This window comes from Mastacembelus armatus, chromosome 18 (assembly GCF_900324485.2).
Source record: "Mastacembelus armatus chromosome 18, fMasArm1.2, whole genome shotgun sequence".
Lineage (NCBI taxonomy): Eukaryota > Metazoa > Chordata > Actinopteri > Synbranchiformes > Mastacembelidae > Mastacembelus > Mastacembelus armatus.
The window spans coordinates 6,999,783-7,019,135 of record NC_046650.1 but is presented as its reverse complement, the minus strand read 5'-3'; the positions used below and the strand labels follow the sequence as shown (position 1 = coordinate 7,019,135).

General features: G+C 41.0%; 2 protein-coding genes and 1 non-coding gene across 3 annotated transcripts; 2 read left to right on the top strand and 1 right to left on the bottom strand.

The window, feature by feature from the left end:
* Positions 1–263: 263 nt before the first annotated feature.
* Positions 264–5,354, bottom strand: LOC113125676 (4F2 cell-surface antigen heavy chain). The gene is made up of 11 exons (XM_026299287.1): positions 5,246–5,354; positions 4,282–4,478; positions 3,968–4,152; positions 3,117–3,290; positions 2,846–2,940; positions 2,453–2,589; positions 1,738–1,847; positions 1,354–1,556; positions 1,167–1,244; positions 829–1,048; positions 264–716 (listed from the first exon to the last, which is right to left on the bottom strand). Exons 2-11 carry the CDS (start codon positions 4,461–4,463, stop codon positions 577–579), a joined length of 1,524 nt encoding a protein of 507 aa, XP_026155072.1. The 5' UTR covers positions 4,464–4,478; positions 5,246–5,354; the 3' UTR covers positions 264–576.
* A 3,851-nt stretch (positions 5,355–9,205) lies between these two features.
* trnam-cau (transfer RNA methionine (anticodon CAU)) lies at positions 9,206–9,277 on the top strand. Its single transcript has one exon. It is a non-coding gene; the product is annotated as a tRNA-Met (tRNA).
* A 1,150-nt stretch (positions 9,278–10,427) lies between these two features.
* On the top strand, positions 10,428–15,039 carry snx15 (sorting nexin 15). The gene is made up of 7 exons (XM_026312490.1): positions 10,428–10,613; positions 11,151–11,307; positions 11,787–11,902; positions 12,097–12,376; positions 12,487–12,660; positions 12,954–13,151; positions 14,369–15,039. The coding sequence occupies exons 1-7, from the start codon at positions 10,515–10,517 to the stop codon at positions 14,506–14,508; spliced, it is 1,164 nt and encodes a 387-aa protein (XP_026168275.1). The 5' UTR covers positions 10,428–10,514; the 3' UTR covers positions 14,509–15,039.
* The last annotated feature ends 4,314 nt before the right edge of the window (positions 15,040–19,353 follow it).

The window sequence follows — 19,353 nt, the reverse complement described above, 5'->3', positions numbered from 1 at the left end:
TTATCACATGCACAATAAAATGGAGTATGCAGGAGCTCAGGTACAGAGTTTTGTTTATTCATTTCACTAGACAAACTTGAAGCCAGTCACAATTACATTTCTAGCACTCTTAAAACTGTTCCATCTTTATTGTTAACTTTTTTCCTCAGTGGGGATAAAAACTGATGAAAGTCAAGTAAAACTGTCTGAAAAACAGGATTGCTAAAAAAAAAACAAAACTAAATGACCAAAGAACAGGAATGGAATGCCTTTTTGCACATCTGGACAATGTACAGTGATATAATTAAAAAGACCACAAACTAACAAAAGACAACACGAGTGCACGTGATGTGGTTGCATCATTGCCTCGCACAACAAAAACAAGTAAATAAAAAGTTTCATCTTTATAAAAACCTCAAAAATCCAACTGACTTTTAAACTTTTCGTTTATGTTCTGACCAAGTACACTAATTAAACTGCTAGGAATACTATTTTTTCTTTTTCACTTATTTAAACGGGCCATCTTAAGTATTAAGAACGACTTGGCTTTAAAACAACCCTCATCTGTAGCAGCATTCCTATAGTTTGGCGCCATCTTTAGCCTGTATAAGGGAACTGCAGCAGGATGGCTTGTTCTGGTCCTAAGTTGATGTTGTCCAGGTTGACTGTAGTGTCTGCCTCCAGGTTTGGGTCAGTTGACAGCTTAACCTTGGCTGTCTCTGGCAACTCCACTCCTTCTGCAGGAACAAAGATCTTAGTGTTAAAAAAAACAAAAGAAAAAAAAAAAAAAAAAAACACGTGTATGTCACCGGATACGACACATGACATCTAGATATTTCTGCAACTTGCCTGTAGGTGCCAATTGCAGTTTGAGTTTCTTGGGCTCTGTTCCCCAATTGACAGCTGTTATGTATCGCTCACTCTGATCCCACAGACGGAGAAAAGACAGGGCCGAGGTGGAGGAGTGGAGAGGGTAGTAGTCACCATGGAGAAGAGAGCGCTCTTTGCCTCGCAGGTCGCTGAGGGATTTGAACCACTTCCTTACAGCAACACGCTCCGTCCTCTCAACCTGTAAATGTGAGGATTTGTTTTTAAACACAGAAAAATAAATAATTTTTGACCTAGTGCTCAATCGTCAATGCTGAAGGACTTTTTTACACTAATATTCAACAGAAACCCAGTCTTACCTCAGCAGTTTCATTGACAGCTGTTCCTTCAGCAGGTTCCTTCTCTATGTCCCAAACCATCTGAGGAGATTTTGCTCCCTGACCAGGAAAAGAGGGAATGAAAGGTTACACTCTGTAACAGCTTTAAGACTGCTAAAACACTCACTCCTGGTGTTTTTTTGTTTTGTTTTTTTTTTAAATCACTTACATTTCCTGCCTGAAGGCCAATCTCATCCCCATATGTAAACACTGGAGTTCCAGGCATGGTGAACAGCAGGAGCTGGTAGAGTCGGATCAGGGCAGGGGTTTTTGCAAATTTAGACAGCTGGACCGACTGGGCAGCGCCTAGACCCCAGCCCAGACTTCTCTGCTGAGAGTGAAGGTTCTCCATAGCCTCAATGCGCTCTTGACCTGCAGACAGTAAAATAATCACATGCAATGCACCACTGGTTGGGATTCACACAACAATCAACATTTGTTTTGAAAAACAAAATAAAAACACAGCAAGAACAACAGGTGAGGTGGTACAGAAAAGTAAAACTGATGCAAGGTGCAGACTTATTGCACAGGCAAACCTGAGACTCAAACCTACCTCCAGAATTGTTGTTGAGCAGGTCAGAAATGATGAGGTCTACACCGGAGGAATTGACGAGCTGAGACACCTGTGCAGCCGTAACATGTTCAACTACACCCATCAGTGCCCTGAGAGAAAAAACAATGACAGATTAGATTAGATTACATCACAGAGCAGGAAGGAAAACGGTAAGTACTGACACTGGTTTCAGTCAGGAGAAATGAAGACATTTAAAATGGTATATCATAATAGTATAGAATCGATTGGGTACTGTATCATTGCGAATATTGAAATGTGACCTAAAAACATTGTGTCTTTACTTAAATCGTCCACAAGGGGTCACTTTACTATAAGGACGCTACCAGCATTTTTTATTGATCCATGTCTGCCTGACCCCTCACCCACCCACCCACAGTCCCCTGGAGTGCAGAAATGTTTTTAAACTCTGTTCTCTCAGGAAACATAACCCAGTCAGCTGATATTTTACAGACACTTTGAATATTAATTTCCCAAGAAACATCAGTCCTTCAAGTACTTTAAAACCTTCTCTTTTGCACCCCAGATTTTACTTTTCTCCTCTCAAAATATTTAACTTCATACAATTCAAATTAATCACTCATCATACTAGTTCAATCTATGTTCAAAAATGATTTTCCTATATCTGCAGGAAAATAGTTGAAATTATTCAGTCTTGCAAATGAAAAATTCGGCATTCCTGCAAAGGCAAGGTTACCTCTTCTTGGTGTCCTCCGTGCGGTTGCCCTGGACAACAGCTTGCAGTTTTGACCAATCAGAGGAACTGATGGCAACATCGATGTTAGATAGCTTGATGCCATTAATGCCCTCACCCAGCCAGTACTCTGCTGCAGCCTGGAAGAAAACAGAAGCACTTGAGCTACAACTGAAGCAAGATAAGTTTAATGACATGAGTTTAGTGAAGGACTACAAAAGCACATATAGTGTGAGTGTGTGTGAGTGTGAGTGAGTGAGTGAGTGAGTGAGTGAGTGAGTGAGTGAGTGAGTGAGTGAGTGAGTGAGTGAGTGAGTGAGTGAGTGAGTGAGTGAGTGAGTGAGTGAGTGAGTGAGTGTGTGTGTGTGTGTGTGTGTGTGTGTGTGTGTGTCCTACCTTGACTTTCTCCATCACATCAGCAACATTACTGGTGCTGAACCAGGCATTACCTCCTGGGTAGTTTGGAGTCAGGTCAAGCACCACAGAAATGCCTAGAAGAGAAACAGGAAACAGCAAAGTCAAACTCTGAGCAGTGTAATTCTCCTGAAAGTCAAGCGAACATAAGGTACCACTCTGGTGCTGCTGACCGGGAACAAGACCATTGTTTGTAATTGATGGGCCGAGCTTTGAAGCTAAAATAACCAATGTCAGCTGTATGATAGCCTACCTTTCTTTTGGGCTTTTTTCAAGAAGTCGATCAGTGCTTCCTTTGTCCCCTGGGTTGGGTCGATTTCTTCAAGAGACAGAGTGTTTGGATTTCCTGTCTGGACAGTGTGTAGAGGGCCAAGGACCAGGGCTTTCACCTTCAACTGGTTTAAGTTGTCCAACTTTTCCTCAGCACCTATGGAGAGACAACAATGTGAGTCAGTGTGTCACTTTGGCCAAAGATAAAGAGCTGAGAGTAAAAGCTGAAGGGAGAACACTGCTGTTCTTCTGGCTCAGCACTGATTTAAGAGCACGTGAACAGCGACCTCCACACCCTCTGCTGGCCATGTGAAGTCTGAATACAAGGAATGCCTTTATGTGAAGAGTCACATGTGTTTCTTGGAATTCTGCCTAAAGCTTTGTGGAAAGCCATGTGCTCCCTAGTAATTCACCTAAGAGCAGTGCAACCCGTCTTTCCTGGGTCTTCAAGAACTCAAAATGAGAGGGTTTGCAACCTGTGACTGGCTGTTTAAGGAGCATTTCATGAAGCCTTTTAAAAAAAAAATTTAAAAAAAAAAATCAAATTTTAAATCTAAAATGATGTTATACCACTAAAATGTACTAGATTGCACAACCCTTAACCTCAAGGTTAAGAAGGAGATATGAAAGACATGACTCGTCAGTTTTTATGTCCTTTAGACTGAGTCAGTCAGTGTCAGCCTAGTCAGCAGCTGGGCATCTGGCCAGCTGAAATAAGCCACGTAGGACTAAGGAATCTAAGACAAGACCTATCCCGTGTGAATTAGAGTAAGGTACAGCCAGTACCAGGGCAATTACAAAAAAAAAAAAAAAAAACAAATCTGAAGACACTACCTTTAATCCCTTCAGAGAAAGCTTTAAGGTCAGAGATCTGGTACATAGGTCCTTCATTCCACCAGCTCATGTCTGGGATGGGTTTGCAGCGAGGGGCCTGGACTATGATTACAATGGCTCCAGCCAACATGCCGACCCAGCCAAGCCAGAACAGGACAAGAAGCACCCAACGGGTCCGCACCCATCTACAAAAAAAAAAAAAAAAATTGATTACAGTGTAGAAAACATATTAAAATAAGTGTTTATTTTATCTCACACTCCAAAAAATGATCCGGCACTTACAAAGTGTTTGTATCAACTGCACAAACTCTTACCCTGGAGTGCCGGCGACCTTCATCAGCTCCTCTTTGGACAGGCCGGTGAATGTAACCTCGTCCTCAGGAACCTGCTTGAGGTTGCCATTTTTCTCTCCACCAGCTGCCTTGCCATCACCTGTCATGGGCTCCATCTCATTGAGCTCCACGTCCTTCATGTCAATCTCTGTGTCCTTGCTCATGGTTAAATCTGCTTTCTTTAGGAGATGGAGGTACAGACAAAATATAACACATCAAGTTAGCTGGGGTTTGAAATGTGTGGGCCCTGGATTCACTGGTAACCAACTGCAGAAAATAAGAGGACAAAGACTAAGAAGCTGCTCTTTTTTACGAGCAAGTAATTGGAAAAATTAACATTAGCTACTTACACTTACAGATTTTATATTTATAGCGTTTGATGCCTTGACACAAACTGAACTACACACATTAGTAGTAATGTGTTCAACAGTTGTGTGATAAAAGTGGCAGTCACACGATACCTTCAGGAACAAACAGCGGAACATGTACCCTTCACAATAAGAGTATAAAACAGTACGTTTACCGACCAAAAAAAATATTAAAAAATATTGTATTTTACTATTTTCTGTTTCCCGTTTTGATTTTTGAATACGTACTTTTAACTTGTCTTTCTGTAAAGCACTTCGAATTACTCTGTATGAATTGTCCAATATAAATAAACTTGCCTTGCCTTAAAAATAAAAGGTTTATCCTGTTGGTTTGTTCTGGTACATTAATAGCGTCTAAAATAATAATTTAGACAAGGTTTTTAGTCGTGTGATAAGTTGTAGTTAGTTTTTAAAATTTGTCTGGTTTTAGGGATGATGAAATCGAGCTCATCTCGACGTCAGGCGAGGGACACGAGGCAAAAGTCGGCACAGTAGTTACTTCCTTTTACTTCGGGCTTCAAGTCAGACTTAAAAATATTTTGTGATAGAAAACTCGAAGAAATAAAAGCAAATAGTACCTGTAAAAACGTCGTATAATCCGTCCGAGTTTCTTTAGTCTTGTCTTTACTAATCTGATTAAACGATGGTCAGTGTGTACTTGTAGATTACCGTTTGACCCGCCCACAGACAGGGAACAGCCAATCAGCGCTCTCCCCTCTCTCTCTCTCTCTCTCTCGCTCTCTCTCTCTAGCTCTCTATCTCTCTCTCTCTGCCCAGAAAATCTCAACAAACAAACAAATGAACAAACATAAGGCTGCATCCAGTGCTCTATATCAGACCCCTGTTGTCGTGTCATGCCGCATGTTACTTAATGTAACCTGTTGATTTGCACAGTTTATTTGTCTGGTTTGTATACAGTTAATTGAGGAGACAACATGGAGGTGTAAGCATGGCTTAGTAATAACCAACAACTTGTGTGTTTTGCTCTGCAGACATTTTCTGACGATAATATAATCAGTTGAATAAGATGCCCTTTGACCTTTTGGCCTTTTGGTAGGTGATTGCATACAATCTATGATGTCTTTAATCTCTCAAAGGAGATTACCTGTTCCTCACTAATCTAATTTAACCTCCACTCTGTACCATTTCTTCTTCTGTTTGAAATTTTTAATAACTTTTCTCAACCTCTGTGACTTAAATGAATGCAGACCCACAGCAGATGTTGTTTCTGTGTAAGGGAATAAAAATAGCTAGTTAATTGTTTATAAAGCCAGTGTCCTCCTACTTTGTATCCTGAAGCTTTCCCCAGCAGTTGCTGACCTTTGTAGAGTTACAGTAGCAGCAGGCTTCCAGGAAAAGCACAGGGTAAGTATGCAACCAGAGCCAATCAAATGCCAGGATCTCTGTGATAATTCATAACAAAGCAGATCAGCCTTCATATTACTGTGTATAAATAATACTGTTATAAAGGAGAGGACAGTGATACTTCTGGTTTTGTGATTTTTCTTTGAAACTGTTTTGAAACATTTACAGAGGGAAGAGCGCTATTTGAATTGGCCGGATGACAGAGAAAGTAGGCAAATGCCAATGACAACAGCTTTTTACTTTTGATTAATTACCTTATGATGTAAGTGATACTGATGCTTTTTAGTTTTTGATTCAATCTTCTGTCTTCTCCTGTTTCTTTAAAATGTATACCCATCTCCACTAATCTGACTCTTTGTCCTTATCCCCGCCTGTGTAATCACCAGAGAGAGGGTCTTTCTGTAGCAGACAGAAAAACAAAGTGGTAAGTGATATAAGTGATATGTTAATGGGACAGCAAGTGGCTTGAGGAACATGCTCCACCACTTTGTTCCAGTGTGACTGCATAGATGCTGTCCCTCCCCCAAACTATATTTTGATTTCCCAGGAATAATGTGAATATATTTAAATGCAGCTCTCACTTTCTCTCCTGCTTCCTTGCCTTATATACTGCAGCCAGTTTAACATAAACACATTCACAATGACATCTTTCTTTCTGCAGGCGTTTCTGCATTTAGGTCTGGCATAAAATCTTACGGAGCAGGTGGGTTAATGGCCTTTTATTTGTTATCGGATGTGTGACGTAATGTTTTATAGCTCTCCAGTTTTTAACTTCAGTTACTGAGCCAGGTTTTAATCTCAGCCTGTTGATTGTGTGTATGTGCGTCAGGTTGTAACAGAGCTGTTGACTGTCTGCTGGTTTGAACACATGCTGCTGACACAGTAGGATCACTGATAGTAAATGGACACTCGGCATTGTTTTTCTCTTATGTATCACCTTTTTCCTGTTACCCCAACTTTTATGCTTCAGAGATGAAAAGTGAATAATAGGAGCAACAGCAGGAGAGATCCTGATGTTGACTTGTAAGAAACTGTAAGAAACCGGGAAAGAAAACAGGAAAGAGGAAGAGAGAGCTGAGTGTCTAAACCAGGAAACAAGAGTAAGGAGGAGTGGCTAAAATGGAGGAGGAAAAGGCAAACACAGAGAGCGGGGGGGGGGGTAAACATGTTTATGAGTTGAGGGTGTCGCAAAATTTGGCACACGATTTGTAAAGGGGCATGGTCGTGGGTATTAATGGAAACATAGCACTGAGCTGTATCCAGACATTAGTATCGTTTCCAAAGTCTTTTCCCATGTGTGTGAGTCCTGCTGAGTCTTGATGCAGCCTGAATTAATACCAGCTAAACTGATATCCATACAGCATTTGAAACTTTATATCACACTGATTCACGTGGTTTTCAAACTGGCTATGTTGTCAGCCCTCAGCAATGGAGACAGTGTTTTCATGGAGGACACTGATGAAATAAATCCATCCAAGACTCAACATATTGTGGAGCCTCTGTGCTTTATTTATGCCTTTGGCAGGAGAGGAAGGGACACTACCAATAAATCCATCTGTGAGATGACACACACACACTCACACAGAGAAAGGAGAGGGAGAAACAAGGGCAAAGTTGCTGCATAGTTTTATCTGTTTTCTCTGAGGGGGACAGGAAAACACTTCCACACATTTCAATACTCTGGTGGTTCAGGGACACGCTTGACAAAACAACTGACAGTAGATTTACAGCTTACAGTAAAGAGTGCTGCATTATCACACCCAAAACACAAAAGTGACCTAACACACATGTTTAGGAACCATGTAAATGCAGTTTACAGATACATTGTTCAGGATGACGGGGTCAGGAGGGACTAACACACAGCCTTACTGTAAATCCTTGTTTGCTCCCCCTGAGAAAGTTTATTTTGCAAGTCAATGTGAGCCTGAAAAAAAAAAAAAAAAACAGAAACAGCCAGAGCAGAGCAAACCAGGACCAGTTCAAACCAGTCTGGCTGAAGACCTGGGCTTTCATCTCATTGTTTTAGGATCAGTGCAGTGTGGAGCCTTACAGTTCAGACGGCGGCCAGGGTAGTGCTTTCATTTCATCTAAAAAAAAAACAGAATCTCCTTTTTGTATAGGCAGATCAATCAAAGGTCCACAGGATGCAGTGTACTGCAAATATACTATATGTTTGTGTCCTGAATATATTGTAAAAAATATTAGGAAAAAAGAAGAATCCACAGTTCCTTCACCTGGTTAGAGAATCATTTACTAAAAACTATGAGTGAAGCATTTCATAAGTTCAATCAACACACACACACACACACACACGAGGATTGATACTGCGATATTTGTTATATTGTGTAATGTTATTACTTTTCCTTCTGATCCCTCAGTATCACTGATATACTAAGCTGGCTACAGCAAAAGATCAGAATGTACACACACACACACACAAACAAACCCACTGTGCCATATTGGTTGTACATTTTGAATACTTCTTCTTTTCTGCTTGTCGTACATTTTGCCCTTTTCTCATCTCTTTCATCTCCTTTCATCTCACCTCTCTTTGTGGATTAGGATGTGTGGCCTAGATTTCTCTCTCACACACATAGGGGAGACTGTTCACTGTGGAGGGACCTTCCCCTTCAGTGCTTTACAGGCATGAATGGAGAGCTAATATGTACAAAGCAAACAATAATTAGAAGTTAGTTTATAAAATCCATGCAGAAAAACATTTAATACATATAAAAGAGTTAAAATTATTATTATTATTATACTTGGATAGCAGCATGCTACGATGAAGTATTTTTTTTTAAAAAGAGGGTATTCATAACTTCACCAAACACGTTTAAGAAGTCTCATGACAAATTAAAGTATATATTTGAAATAGACTCGAAAGCTGTCTTTTCATTTCACATCTCCTTCTCACAGTTCACATCTCTTTATTGTTCACTTGCTCGCCCCTCTGGCCTAACACTGACCTGCTGTTGAAGTGTTTTCTCTCTCTCTTTTTATACTGTCTGGGACTTACTTCCTCCTGTGAGCCCATTTCTCTCTCCTCACCACCACCTCCTTCTGTCGGCAGGAAACAATGGTTGCGCATTATGTAAGAATGCAGCTTTCTGAGCAGAATTTCAAACAGTTCAGTTCACAGACCGATTACTCATCCTCCCCTTGAGAATCAGGAGAGCAGAGTGGCGCAGCGGAAGCGTGCTGGGCCCATAACCCAGAGGTCGATGGATCGAAACCATCCTCTGCTATTTTAATCATGAAGCTCTCTTGCTGTGGCAGCCTAAGCACATGCAGGCCTGCTCTACCCATCATTGTATTAATAAAAATATCTACTGAAAATTCATGTGCATGAAAGAATAGAGAGCATGTAGCCTGAACATAATGTCGTGCACTTATGTCATCAAATGAGCTTGCCGGTGTTCAGTCAATTAAACATTTACCTCATATGTGGCTACTACACATTTTCCTTTCAATTTCACAGGCAATTACAAGAGTGGCAGGCAGTGCCAGTGATGATGAACATTGACCTTTGAGCTACAACCTGTTGCACATAAGCTCACACTGGCTACCTCCTGCTCAAGGCATTGAGAAGCTTTTGACTGTATGCTTTTGACTGCCCTTATGAGTCTATAAAAAGTAAATGTGAAAAAATAAAATAAAACAAATATTATCAGGCGTTTGACATTAAAATCAAGCTTAAAAGCACTTAGGAGTGAGGTTGGAGAGGCTGCTGCACATTATGTATGCACAGCTGGAGCTTCCTCAGCATTGCAATAGCGTCTGATGTTGCTCTCTTTGTTGTATTGTCTCAAACAGGGTATGTCCAAGACTTTTATGTGCTTTTCTTACTTTAGCATCTTTAGCAAAATGAATAGATTTATATTGGTTGGGTCATAAAATTATCATCAAACAAAATCCATAAAACCTCGTCATCTTTAAGTAAAGGATCTTAGGCTTTGAGCGCCCCCTGGAGTATTACAATGGTCTTTACAATAAAATAAGAAAAACAATGTGAAAGAAAATACTTTATATTTTAGATAAAATGACACATTAAAACTGTTTTTCATTTTATTTGACAATTGTTATTAAATCACAATTATTTCTAATAAATCAATAGTTTCTCACGTAAATACAGAATAAATGAAATTACTATATATATATATATATATATATATATATATATATATATATATATATATATATATATATATATATATATATATATATATATATATATATATATATATATATATTACTGTTACTACAAAGAATAATAATAAAAATAGTTAAAAGTGATAATGAAATAATCTGCCGGAATAATACATGAAATAATTTATCGCCGAACTCAGAGCGTCCAAACTACGTCTGCGCGTACTCTCAAACGTCACCAACCCGGAAGTGAGCGGAGGGGAGGGAACAGTTTCGGACAGCCGAGGTTTGTGTCGCTGAAACACGCTGTTGTTTCTGTCACTCCCAATAAAGGACATGTCAAGAAAAGCTAAAGAAGAATATCACCGGTTCTTCACCGTTACCGAGCCACGCACCCATGAGAAGGGATACACGGAGTACAAAGTAACAGCGAGGGTTGGTTTACACTCTTTTCTATCAGTGTCAACAGTGGAAACCTAAGTTGTTTTAGCATAATTATTCTCTGTTGAGCTAATTTACATATGACTTGTCTGCATGTTTTATTTCTACTTGATGTCTGACGATAGTGCTGTGTCTGTACTCTGCGTCAGCTGCACCAGTCAGAGTTAAGTGACCCTGTGTTGTTATTCGTTTATAAGTCAACGAGGTCTCATCAGTACTAATCATAGAAACACAAAGGCCCTGCAGCCAGTTTGGCAAATACACAATGGCCCTTTTATGTGAGGCAGCGGTGCAGACAACTTGTGATTCAATTCATGAGCTCCAGCACCCGCATGATCACAAAAATACATCATGGTCCACCCAGGCATGCACACAAAAATCAAAGAGGATCACTGGAAATGTTGGAGTCATTATCTGGAGTCATTTTGTTGTAGTTTTTTTTTCTTCAATTCTAAGTGATTGTTCTTTGACATGTGGTCTCAGAGGTGAAGTTAATGAAATGATCCCTCCTCCCTCCTTCCTCCACTGTAGTTTGTGTCCAAGTGTCATCCAGAAGATGTGAAGGAGGTGGTCGTGTGGAGGAGGTTCTCGGAGCTGAAGAAGCTCCACGGCGAGCTGGCCTACACGCACAGGAACCTGTTCAGACGACAGGAGGAGTTTCCGAGTTTTCCCCGTGCACAAGTATTTGGTAAAGTTGGAAAAGAATGTCATATATAGGAATCGCACCCTATCCCTGCACGGTCACCAATCATGCAGAATTCCCTCTGTGAGCTGAAGGGGCTAGAAAAAGTGATAATCTATGCTCCTACTTTCTATGCTGCTGACTGGCTTTCAGGACTTTCTTTCCAGTTTGCTTTTAGCATTTTGTAATGATGCTTGTGAAACTTCCCCTTGGCTTGTGACAGATTTCTGTGGTTACAAATATACAAATGCTGTTTAGTCAGTCAATGGACAGTTTCCTTCTACAGTTTTCAGGGAAACATAGGCACTGCCTTTAATGCAAACTACTCCCTCAAAAATAACCAGTGATTTGACTAAACACGCCTGAAAGTGTCCACAAAAAATAAAAATCTTTTTTCTCTGTAATTCCTGTAATGTTTACCATCAGTTGTATTGTGTAAAGTATATGTGTGATTATATTGATGGTTGTGTGTGGATCTGTTGTAGGAAGGTTTGAAGAGACTGTGATTGAGGAGAGGAGGAAGGCAGCAGAAGCCATGCTCCTGTTTGCTACCACCATACCTGCACTCTACAACAGCCCACAGCTCAAGGACTTTTTTAGAGTAAGGTCCAGCCACTCCCACACACACACACACACACATATATGTATATGGAAGTGAAACTGAGATGTAATAGCCACTGATAACTACACAAAAAACATGCCTGCTCAAAAGCCATAGTGTCGTTGTACTTTGTTTTGTTTTGTCCGCTCCTCTTTTTTCACATACCCTTTTTCTTTCTCCTTTCCTTTTCCCAGAGTGGTGAGGTCACAAGACCTCTAGAACCAACTCCTCTGTCCTCCGCCGGGCCTCTTCCTCCCCCTCTCATCCCTCTTCCCAAGCGGAGGGCCTCAGACTGTGAGCCTGCAGAGGAGGAGGAGGGGAGGGAGGCTCCTACCTTACCGCAGGACCTGGGCACCAACTTGGGCTTAGAAGTGGGAGAACCTGAGGTGGCGGCTGAGGCTTACAGCGAGATGGGTGGCTCCCCGAGAGAAGAGGAAAGAGAGGAGCTTAGTGATACAGAGCTGGATGACAGAGGTACAAAAAGAGGAGTGGGAATCTGCTAGAATTTACGAGAAGTTTTACTTTACCCTTCTTTCCCTCTGTTTTATTTTTACCTTTGTTTTGGTCCATGTTTCCACCTCCAGTCCTATCTCCTGAACCATCCCCAGCCAGAAATCATCAGTCACAAGAGTCCCAGGAGGAGTTTGATTCACTGTTTGACTCTGTGGCAGAAGAGCAAGTCCCATCTCCAAAGAATAAAGGTCCACCGCCATTGTCTGATAATGACTTGGCTGCTTTTGATCCCTGCTATAAACAAGGTGAAAATAAATTTGAATGGACACATATAAAACAATAGTACTGCTCTCTGGCTTTGTCTAAACTTTTATGTCTCTTTATTTTTACCGTTCTTGTTTTTTTTATTGACACTTATCAGACATCCTTCTTTTGTACTGATCAGGCTCCAGTACTGACTAGGCTGAGCGGCTTGATGAGTACATGTCAACCTCAGACTTGCATGCCTTGTATCATGTCCCCAGGTTGTGGAACACAGCTGTCAGGAATAATTTTAGCTGTAACATACAATTTACAATCCCTCTTTTCCCTCTTTCAGATACCTCCAATTCCTACAGTGACCACTCAGAATTGCTCTCGCTGCCACTAACCGGTCAGGATGGAGGGAATGTCCACTATCTGGACCAAGCGGCCAATGAGCTAACGGCTGCCATGGAGAGGGAGAAGGAGGGAAAATTTAGTTCTGCCATCCGTGGATACAGGACAGCAGTGGATATATTGATCACCGGAGTGCAAGGTGAGAAGATGAGGGATTGAGAAACATGGGTTTGTGGCAAATGGGACAGAAAGAAGTTGGGGAGAATGAATGGAAGAGTATTCAGTCTGTTTGGTTCTAAATATATATATATTTTTATGAACAATAAAACCATGACGTGCTTCTGCTCTAGATGTGCTTGTGCTTCCACAGTTCTCTAATGGGCATCTTATGTGGACAGTCTCCTCGTGTGCCTTCTGTGGGTTGGGTGGCGAAGCGGTCTGAGGTGCTGGATTTAGGTTCCAGTCCTTTTGTTGGTGTGGGTTCAGAACCTGGTGCTGCCATCTAAAGGTTTCAGCTCCAATGTGGTTTCTAGTCTGTTGTTCTTAAAAATAACTGAATTCTGTGTTTGGCTTCTTTTAAAGTGTGATTTGAAAAGTAAACCAACCAATCTCGCTTCTTCACATACTTACAAGTTCTGGTATATGTGTGAAGACTCTCATTGCACATCCAGAAATTAATCTAGAAACATTTTAAACAATTGCACTGTGGTTTTGATTAATGGTGTTAAGATGCCATAGGTAGTGTAATTTTCCATTTACTATATTTATATGTTGAACCACCCTTTCTAGTCATAAGAATGGCCATTGCTTGCATGCTTGGAAATAGGGCTGGTTAGTTATCAGATTTATGGTTTCTAGTCTCATTGGTGGTGTGGGTTCAAGTTCCTTTTTGCTAGCAATGTTTTGCTCTCTCTGTAGCACACAGTTTTTTTTGTTTTTTTAAACCTGTTCAAATCTGTGTTTGTCATTGTTAAAGTCAGAGCTGACTCCCTGAGGTCAATGAAGCTGGTCTTTGTGGTAGTGTGGCCAAGCAGTCTACGTTGCTGGATTAAGACTCCAGTCTCTTTGGAGTCATGGGTTCGAATCCCACCACTGCCAAAGGATTTGCATTGTTAAGGGCAAACTGTTAATTCTTAATTTACAGTCAGAAAAGTAGGTTGTTTAGTGTTTGACCACAGTCAAATAAGTCAGTCATGTCCGGATGGGCAGATAACTTTATAAAGCCACTGTAGATTGATTGAATGTGTACAATTGTATTATCATTAATTAATTATTTTTTAGCACTATTGTTTAAATACCCAAGTAAAATTTTTACCATTCAATAACAATGGCTCACCATAATAGTGGACAGTAAAAATTAAAATAATCATCTTTGTGTCTGTGTCTGTGTATCTGTTTGTCTGTCTGTCTGCGCAGGAGACCCAGATCCAGTACGCAGGGAGTCTGTAATGAGAAGGACAGCCCAGTACCTAAAACATGCTGAGATGTTGGTGGACAGGCACTCTTCACCCACACACACTCACACACCCACACACACACATGCACAGGACCCTTAGATACACACACTCACACACATATTTATAGACACTGTTCACACTCATGAAGATGGATCAAAGACTAAGAATCTCAGGGTTGTGACATACATACACACACATACGTGTCATATGCATGCAGACACCTACACACACGTATGCTTTCTCTTTTGCTGAAGAGCCTCATAGGCATACAGATACACAGTTAGATATGAGAGTATGCTAAAACACGAGTGTTAATAAATACACTCATTCAGGTGCAAGCCTACAGCACACACACACATGTAGAGTACACACTACACTGCAGACTGTTTCTTTAGCTGCCTTTGTTTAGTGAAAAATCTGTGATTTATGAAATCTAAATATTTGAAGGTAACTGTAAATTTAATTAATTTAATATAATAATGGATAACTAATCTTTCATCTCTCTCATTCATTGTTGTTTAATTACCTTCCTTTTGCAATGTTCTCCTGTTTGAATACATTAATGTAAATGTATAATGTAATTTGTATTTTGCACAAGCAGTGTTTTATTAATAAACATCTCTGTTCTTGATTAAAGTCAAAAAGAGCATTGCATTAGCAGCGTTTGGTGAGAGTGTGACTGCAACTGTTAGATTACATAATCAAATGGTCAAAATAACTATCACCAGGCCAGGATATTTTAGGAAACCTAACCTCATCAATCAAATTGACAACTGAAAACTCGGCATCTACTATCTCAGGAATTGCAGATACATTTGTTTTCAAGGGACTAGAGGTGTTTGGCAGTTCTTTGCTGTGAAAACAGCGGAGCTGAATCTATACTTTTTCACTACACTGTGATGATGTACTCTGTACTGTTGTCACTAGTGTTCCTAAATGTGTTGTCATTTCAGAGTAGTCTGCACTGTGTTTTTTGTAGTGATGATCACAGTGGCTGCTTAGTGCAATTTGTTGATGGTTTTAAGGTTTGTGTGTATGCAGTAACAAGGCAATACCTCTAAGTGGTGCTGGTGGCTATTAGATAATAACAACACATCCTATGGTACAGAAAGTAAATATATTTATTTTCCTCTGCTGACCATTATGGACCACAATGCAGAAGATTAGCTTAGTATTTTCAAAAAATAAGATATTCAACTATTGAGGAAACTATAACCTGCAATGTGGATGAACTCCTCTGAGTTATGGTGATCACAGGTTAAATACACTGTCCACTGTCATCCAGTGCTGCAAATTGGAGCCTTTAAGAGTTGATGTTCATGTAAGTCATAAACCACTTCATTTGCAAAATAACACACAATCCTCTCTATCAGATCAGCTGCTATGTTGTCATTACTGATGGTAGCTGTTTGTTATTTATGCCCATCACTGTTAGGATTGACTGTATGGTGTATATATAGACATTTGTCTGACTTTACTTCCTCCAGTTCCCTTTCATAAACTGTGCATTCTTGACACTGTGCCTGGTTACAGGATAGTTTCAAGATGCATTCAAACTCCAATAGATTGTATTTAGGTTTGAGTAATTTCGACTAGAAGAGGCATTGATCGAGAGAAAAATGAGGAAGCGGGATGCAAAAGAGAAGAGAGCGATGAATGCTGCACAGCAGAATCCCTTCTCTGGAGAGGAGAGAGGGATGGAGGGAGGACTGAAAGGACAAACAGATGGACAGGCGACAAAAAAGGCAGGCCGGCAAGAGGAAAGGCTACCCTCTCTCTCGCCAGATGAGGAAAAGAGGGGTTGCAGGGAGCGAGAGATAACAGAGGATGTAGGAGAGGAAAAAAGGAGGAATGTGATTAGAGGATAAGCAGAGATCATCCCTCCATTGTTAAAGGGATGGAAAAACTGACCCTCCCTGTTTCTCTATTTTCAATCCCTTTGTACCTCTTTTTTGTTTTTGCGTGCTTTGTTTTGAGCATCATGGGGAGGTTGAAGAGGATGGAGGGATGAAAAAGTGAGAGATAACATTGCTCCATCCTGTTATATATCCCTCTTTTCCTCTCATCCCTCCACCTCTCTACCTTTCTATCCATCTCTCGTTCTAGTGCTGCACCTGTGAAACGCAGAGGATGTGAGATGGAGAGGGAGATGGAGAGACAAAGAGATGGAGGGAGGGAGGGATGAAATTGGGGGTGGGGGAGTAGGGCCTCGCAACATTAGCATGCTGAGAGTGTCAGCACTCCTCTTTTTCTCTCCCTCTATCCCCTTCCCTCTTTCTCTCCCTCCCTCTGTCTCTTTCTCCTCACTGGTCACTGCAATTATACCATCAAAACACTCCAGCCTGAGAGCATAATAGCTTCCCCCTGTGTGTGTGTGTGTGTGTGTGTGTGTGTGAGTGAAAGAGAGAGAGAGAGAGAGGGGAATGTGTGTGTGTTATCATGAGAGATCAAACAGAAAGAGGTGTGTGTGTGTTTGTGCATAATTTAGTGCCATACACGGTGCATTACGTGTGCGCGTATGACATGCAGGGCAGCTGTTGGTATGAGTGTATACACCAAAACTGGATTCACCGCATGTGTGGGTGCACAAGTGTGTGTGTGTGTGTGTGTGTGTGTGTGTGTGCATGTAAGTATTTTTTGAGTCCTACCAGCTAAAAAAACTGCTTCTCCAACCTCTGACCAAACACACTCTTAAACGCATGCTGAGAGACCCACTTTACGTGCGTGTCTAGTGAGTTTCTATTTACACACACGTACGCTCATGCTCATACTCATACACACTAATGGATGCACACAGGCATACAGTCATGGCTTTGACACACAAACCGTTATGACCTACATGCCCAGTGGGTCATCATTAAGCCAAATAGCACACTCTGACACCTTTAGCTGTCCACACACACACACACACACAGACACACTGACACTGTCTCTCTGTCACACTGTTTCTGTTTTAGTTCATTCAACTTCCGCTATTTCTCTCCCTTCCGCCCTCTGTCTCTTCCTTTTTTTCTCATATTCTCTAACACACACACACACACACTATCCCCCCATATGAGCTTGTTATCCCTCTCTGTCCGTTAGTTTCTCTCTGTCACCTTGCCCTCAGCTATTTGAGTACACTTCTGTCTCTCTCTTGCACTCCCATGTCTCTCTCACACATAAACACACTCATTCTCTTTGTGTGTGTCTGTCTCACCATCAAGCTCCGTTCCAATCCCTCGCTTTCTGTCACCGTCTGTCTTAATGTATGTGATCCGCTTCTCAGTGACTTTTTCACGTCAACACCAGCCCTGATTGTTCTGTGAAAATTATTTTGTGTCATTTATTGAATAGAAAATAATCAAATCAGCACTCAACATGAAAATTAGAAATCCCCTGTCCCCCTATCACCAAAGTGATACAGTTCAGTCGAGTGCTGGTCAACACAACAGAATCAGAAATCACTCCATCAATTTTGCATAGAAAATCCACCGGATCAGCGTGAGACCATGCAAGGTATTAGAGCTGGACTAAATCTTTCACAATAACTTGATTGGCTTCCTTTTGACTGTATTGATAAGCCAGCTAAATAAGCACACTAGACTGCTGTTGTTTTGCTGACATTTACCTGCCTCTGTCCTCCATGTAGTGTCTGTGCCTCACCTATCTCCCCTCATGCTCCACCCTGCTGTCTAGTAGTTAATAGTTTGAAAACCGTTGCATTATTGGAAATGTAGGATCTCATGTTTTTTTAGTTGGACTGATACTAAGGAGTAAAAATCTGTTTCATAGTAGCTATGTTATATCATAAGCTTAATCCAAGAAGTCTATATTGCGAGCCTGTCTGCGCATCCAGCAGACACAAAGCAGCATTAGCATTCATTTGAATTGTGTTTCTGGCTACTTGACAAATGTAGCTCTGTTTTGGTCTCAAGCAACTCCCGAGGGAACTGTCTGGCTCTTTAGCTGCTAGATGCTCCACTATGTTCGCTAACATTGTCTGTCAGCTGTTTGGTTCTGGGCAGGTGGTGTGTTCTGGGTTTACCAGAGACTTTTTTGCTGAAAACAGCTGCCTCCTGTTTTCGGAAATGAGAGAAAACCAACACACTGAGCTAAAAGAGGATAAATCGCACCGATACGTGTGACCTTGCATACTCATCTGAACCACTGCTAATATAAAATACTGATTCTGCAGCTTTAACTAGGTTTTTAAACCACATATACTTCCTCGTTTCACGGTGTTCATTGCCCTTTTCTTTCAATGATGCCTGTGGCTCTCTCTGGGTTGTGCTTCTTTTCTTTTTACTCAGCTCTTTCTTTCTCCTCTTTTCTACTTGCTGTGTTTACTGTTTCTTTCCTCGCTTTCTCCCTCCCACTCGTTCCCTCTTTCTCTCCCCATCCCTCTTTCCCTGTAAGTAAATCAATGAACATACACTTTATGCCATGTATTGATCATTCCATATCTATCTGCCCTCACCCCCCTCGGTTTTCACCCTCCTGCTTTTACACTCTGTACTTTCCCCCATTTTTAATGTATAATCTCTGCTCCCTCTCTTTCAGTCCCTTCCTTTTTATCTCTCTCTCTCTATGGGATGTCCTATTTATATGGCTGGCACCTTCATGTTTGTACTGAGGTGTATATGTGTGTCTGTGTGTATATAAGTGAGTGAGTGTGTTTGATGTTGGTCTAAGTGGTTAACATAATATGGGCCCCGGGTGAGGTGGCGTTCCTGCATTCAAACGAATGCACACACGATTCACACACAATTTCAGGCTTTTTGGTAGGCTTTTCTCTGAATAATTTGTGCTTTTTAGTATTCTCCAGCTTGTGCAGCAGATCCATGTATTATCTATTAGTCGCATTCTCCCACTCTGCCACTCTATCCAGCTACACATGCACCTTTATGCCTCGCCCTCCTCCCTTTGCATATGTTTCTATTTGTTCAGACTTCTCTCACTTTC

What these genes read in the sequence shown, in the direction of transcription:
- LOC113125676 (XM_026299287.1), bottom strand. Translation starts at nt 4,463, where the DNA reads ATGAGCAAGGACACAGAGATTGACATGAAGGACGTGGAGCTCAATGAG. An exon ending in AAGGTCGCCGGCACTCCAGG is followed by an intron (nt 4,153 to 4,281) that starts GTAAGAGTTTGT and finishes TTTTTTTTGTAG; the next exon opens with ATGGGTGCGGACCCGTTGGG. An exon ending in GCTCAACAACAATTCTGGAG is followed by an intron (nt 1,557 to 1,737) that starts GTAGGTTTGAGT and finishes TACTGTCTGCAG; the next exon opens with GTCAAGAGCGCATTGAGGCT.
- snx15 (XM_026312490.1), top strand. Translation starts at nt 10,515, where the DNA reads ATGTCAAGAAAAGCTAAAGAAGAATATCACCGGTTCTTCACCGTTACC. An exon ending in AGCTCAAGGACTTTTTTAGA is followed by an intron (nt 11,903 to 12,096) that starts GTAAGGTCCAGC and finishes TCCTTTTCCCAG; the next exon opens with AGTGGTGAGGTCACAAGACC. An exon ending in TGATCCCTGCTATAAACAAG is followed by an intron (nt 12,661 to 12,953) that starts GTGAAAATAAAT and finishes TCCCTCTTTCAG; the next exon opens with ATACCTCCAATTCCTACAGT.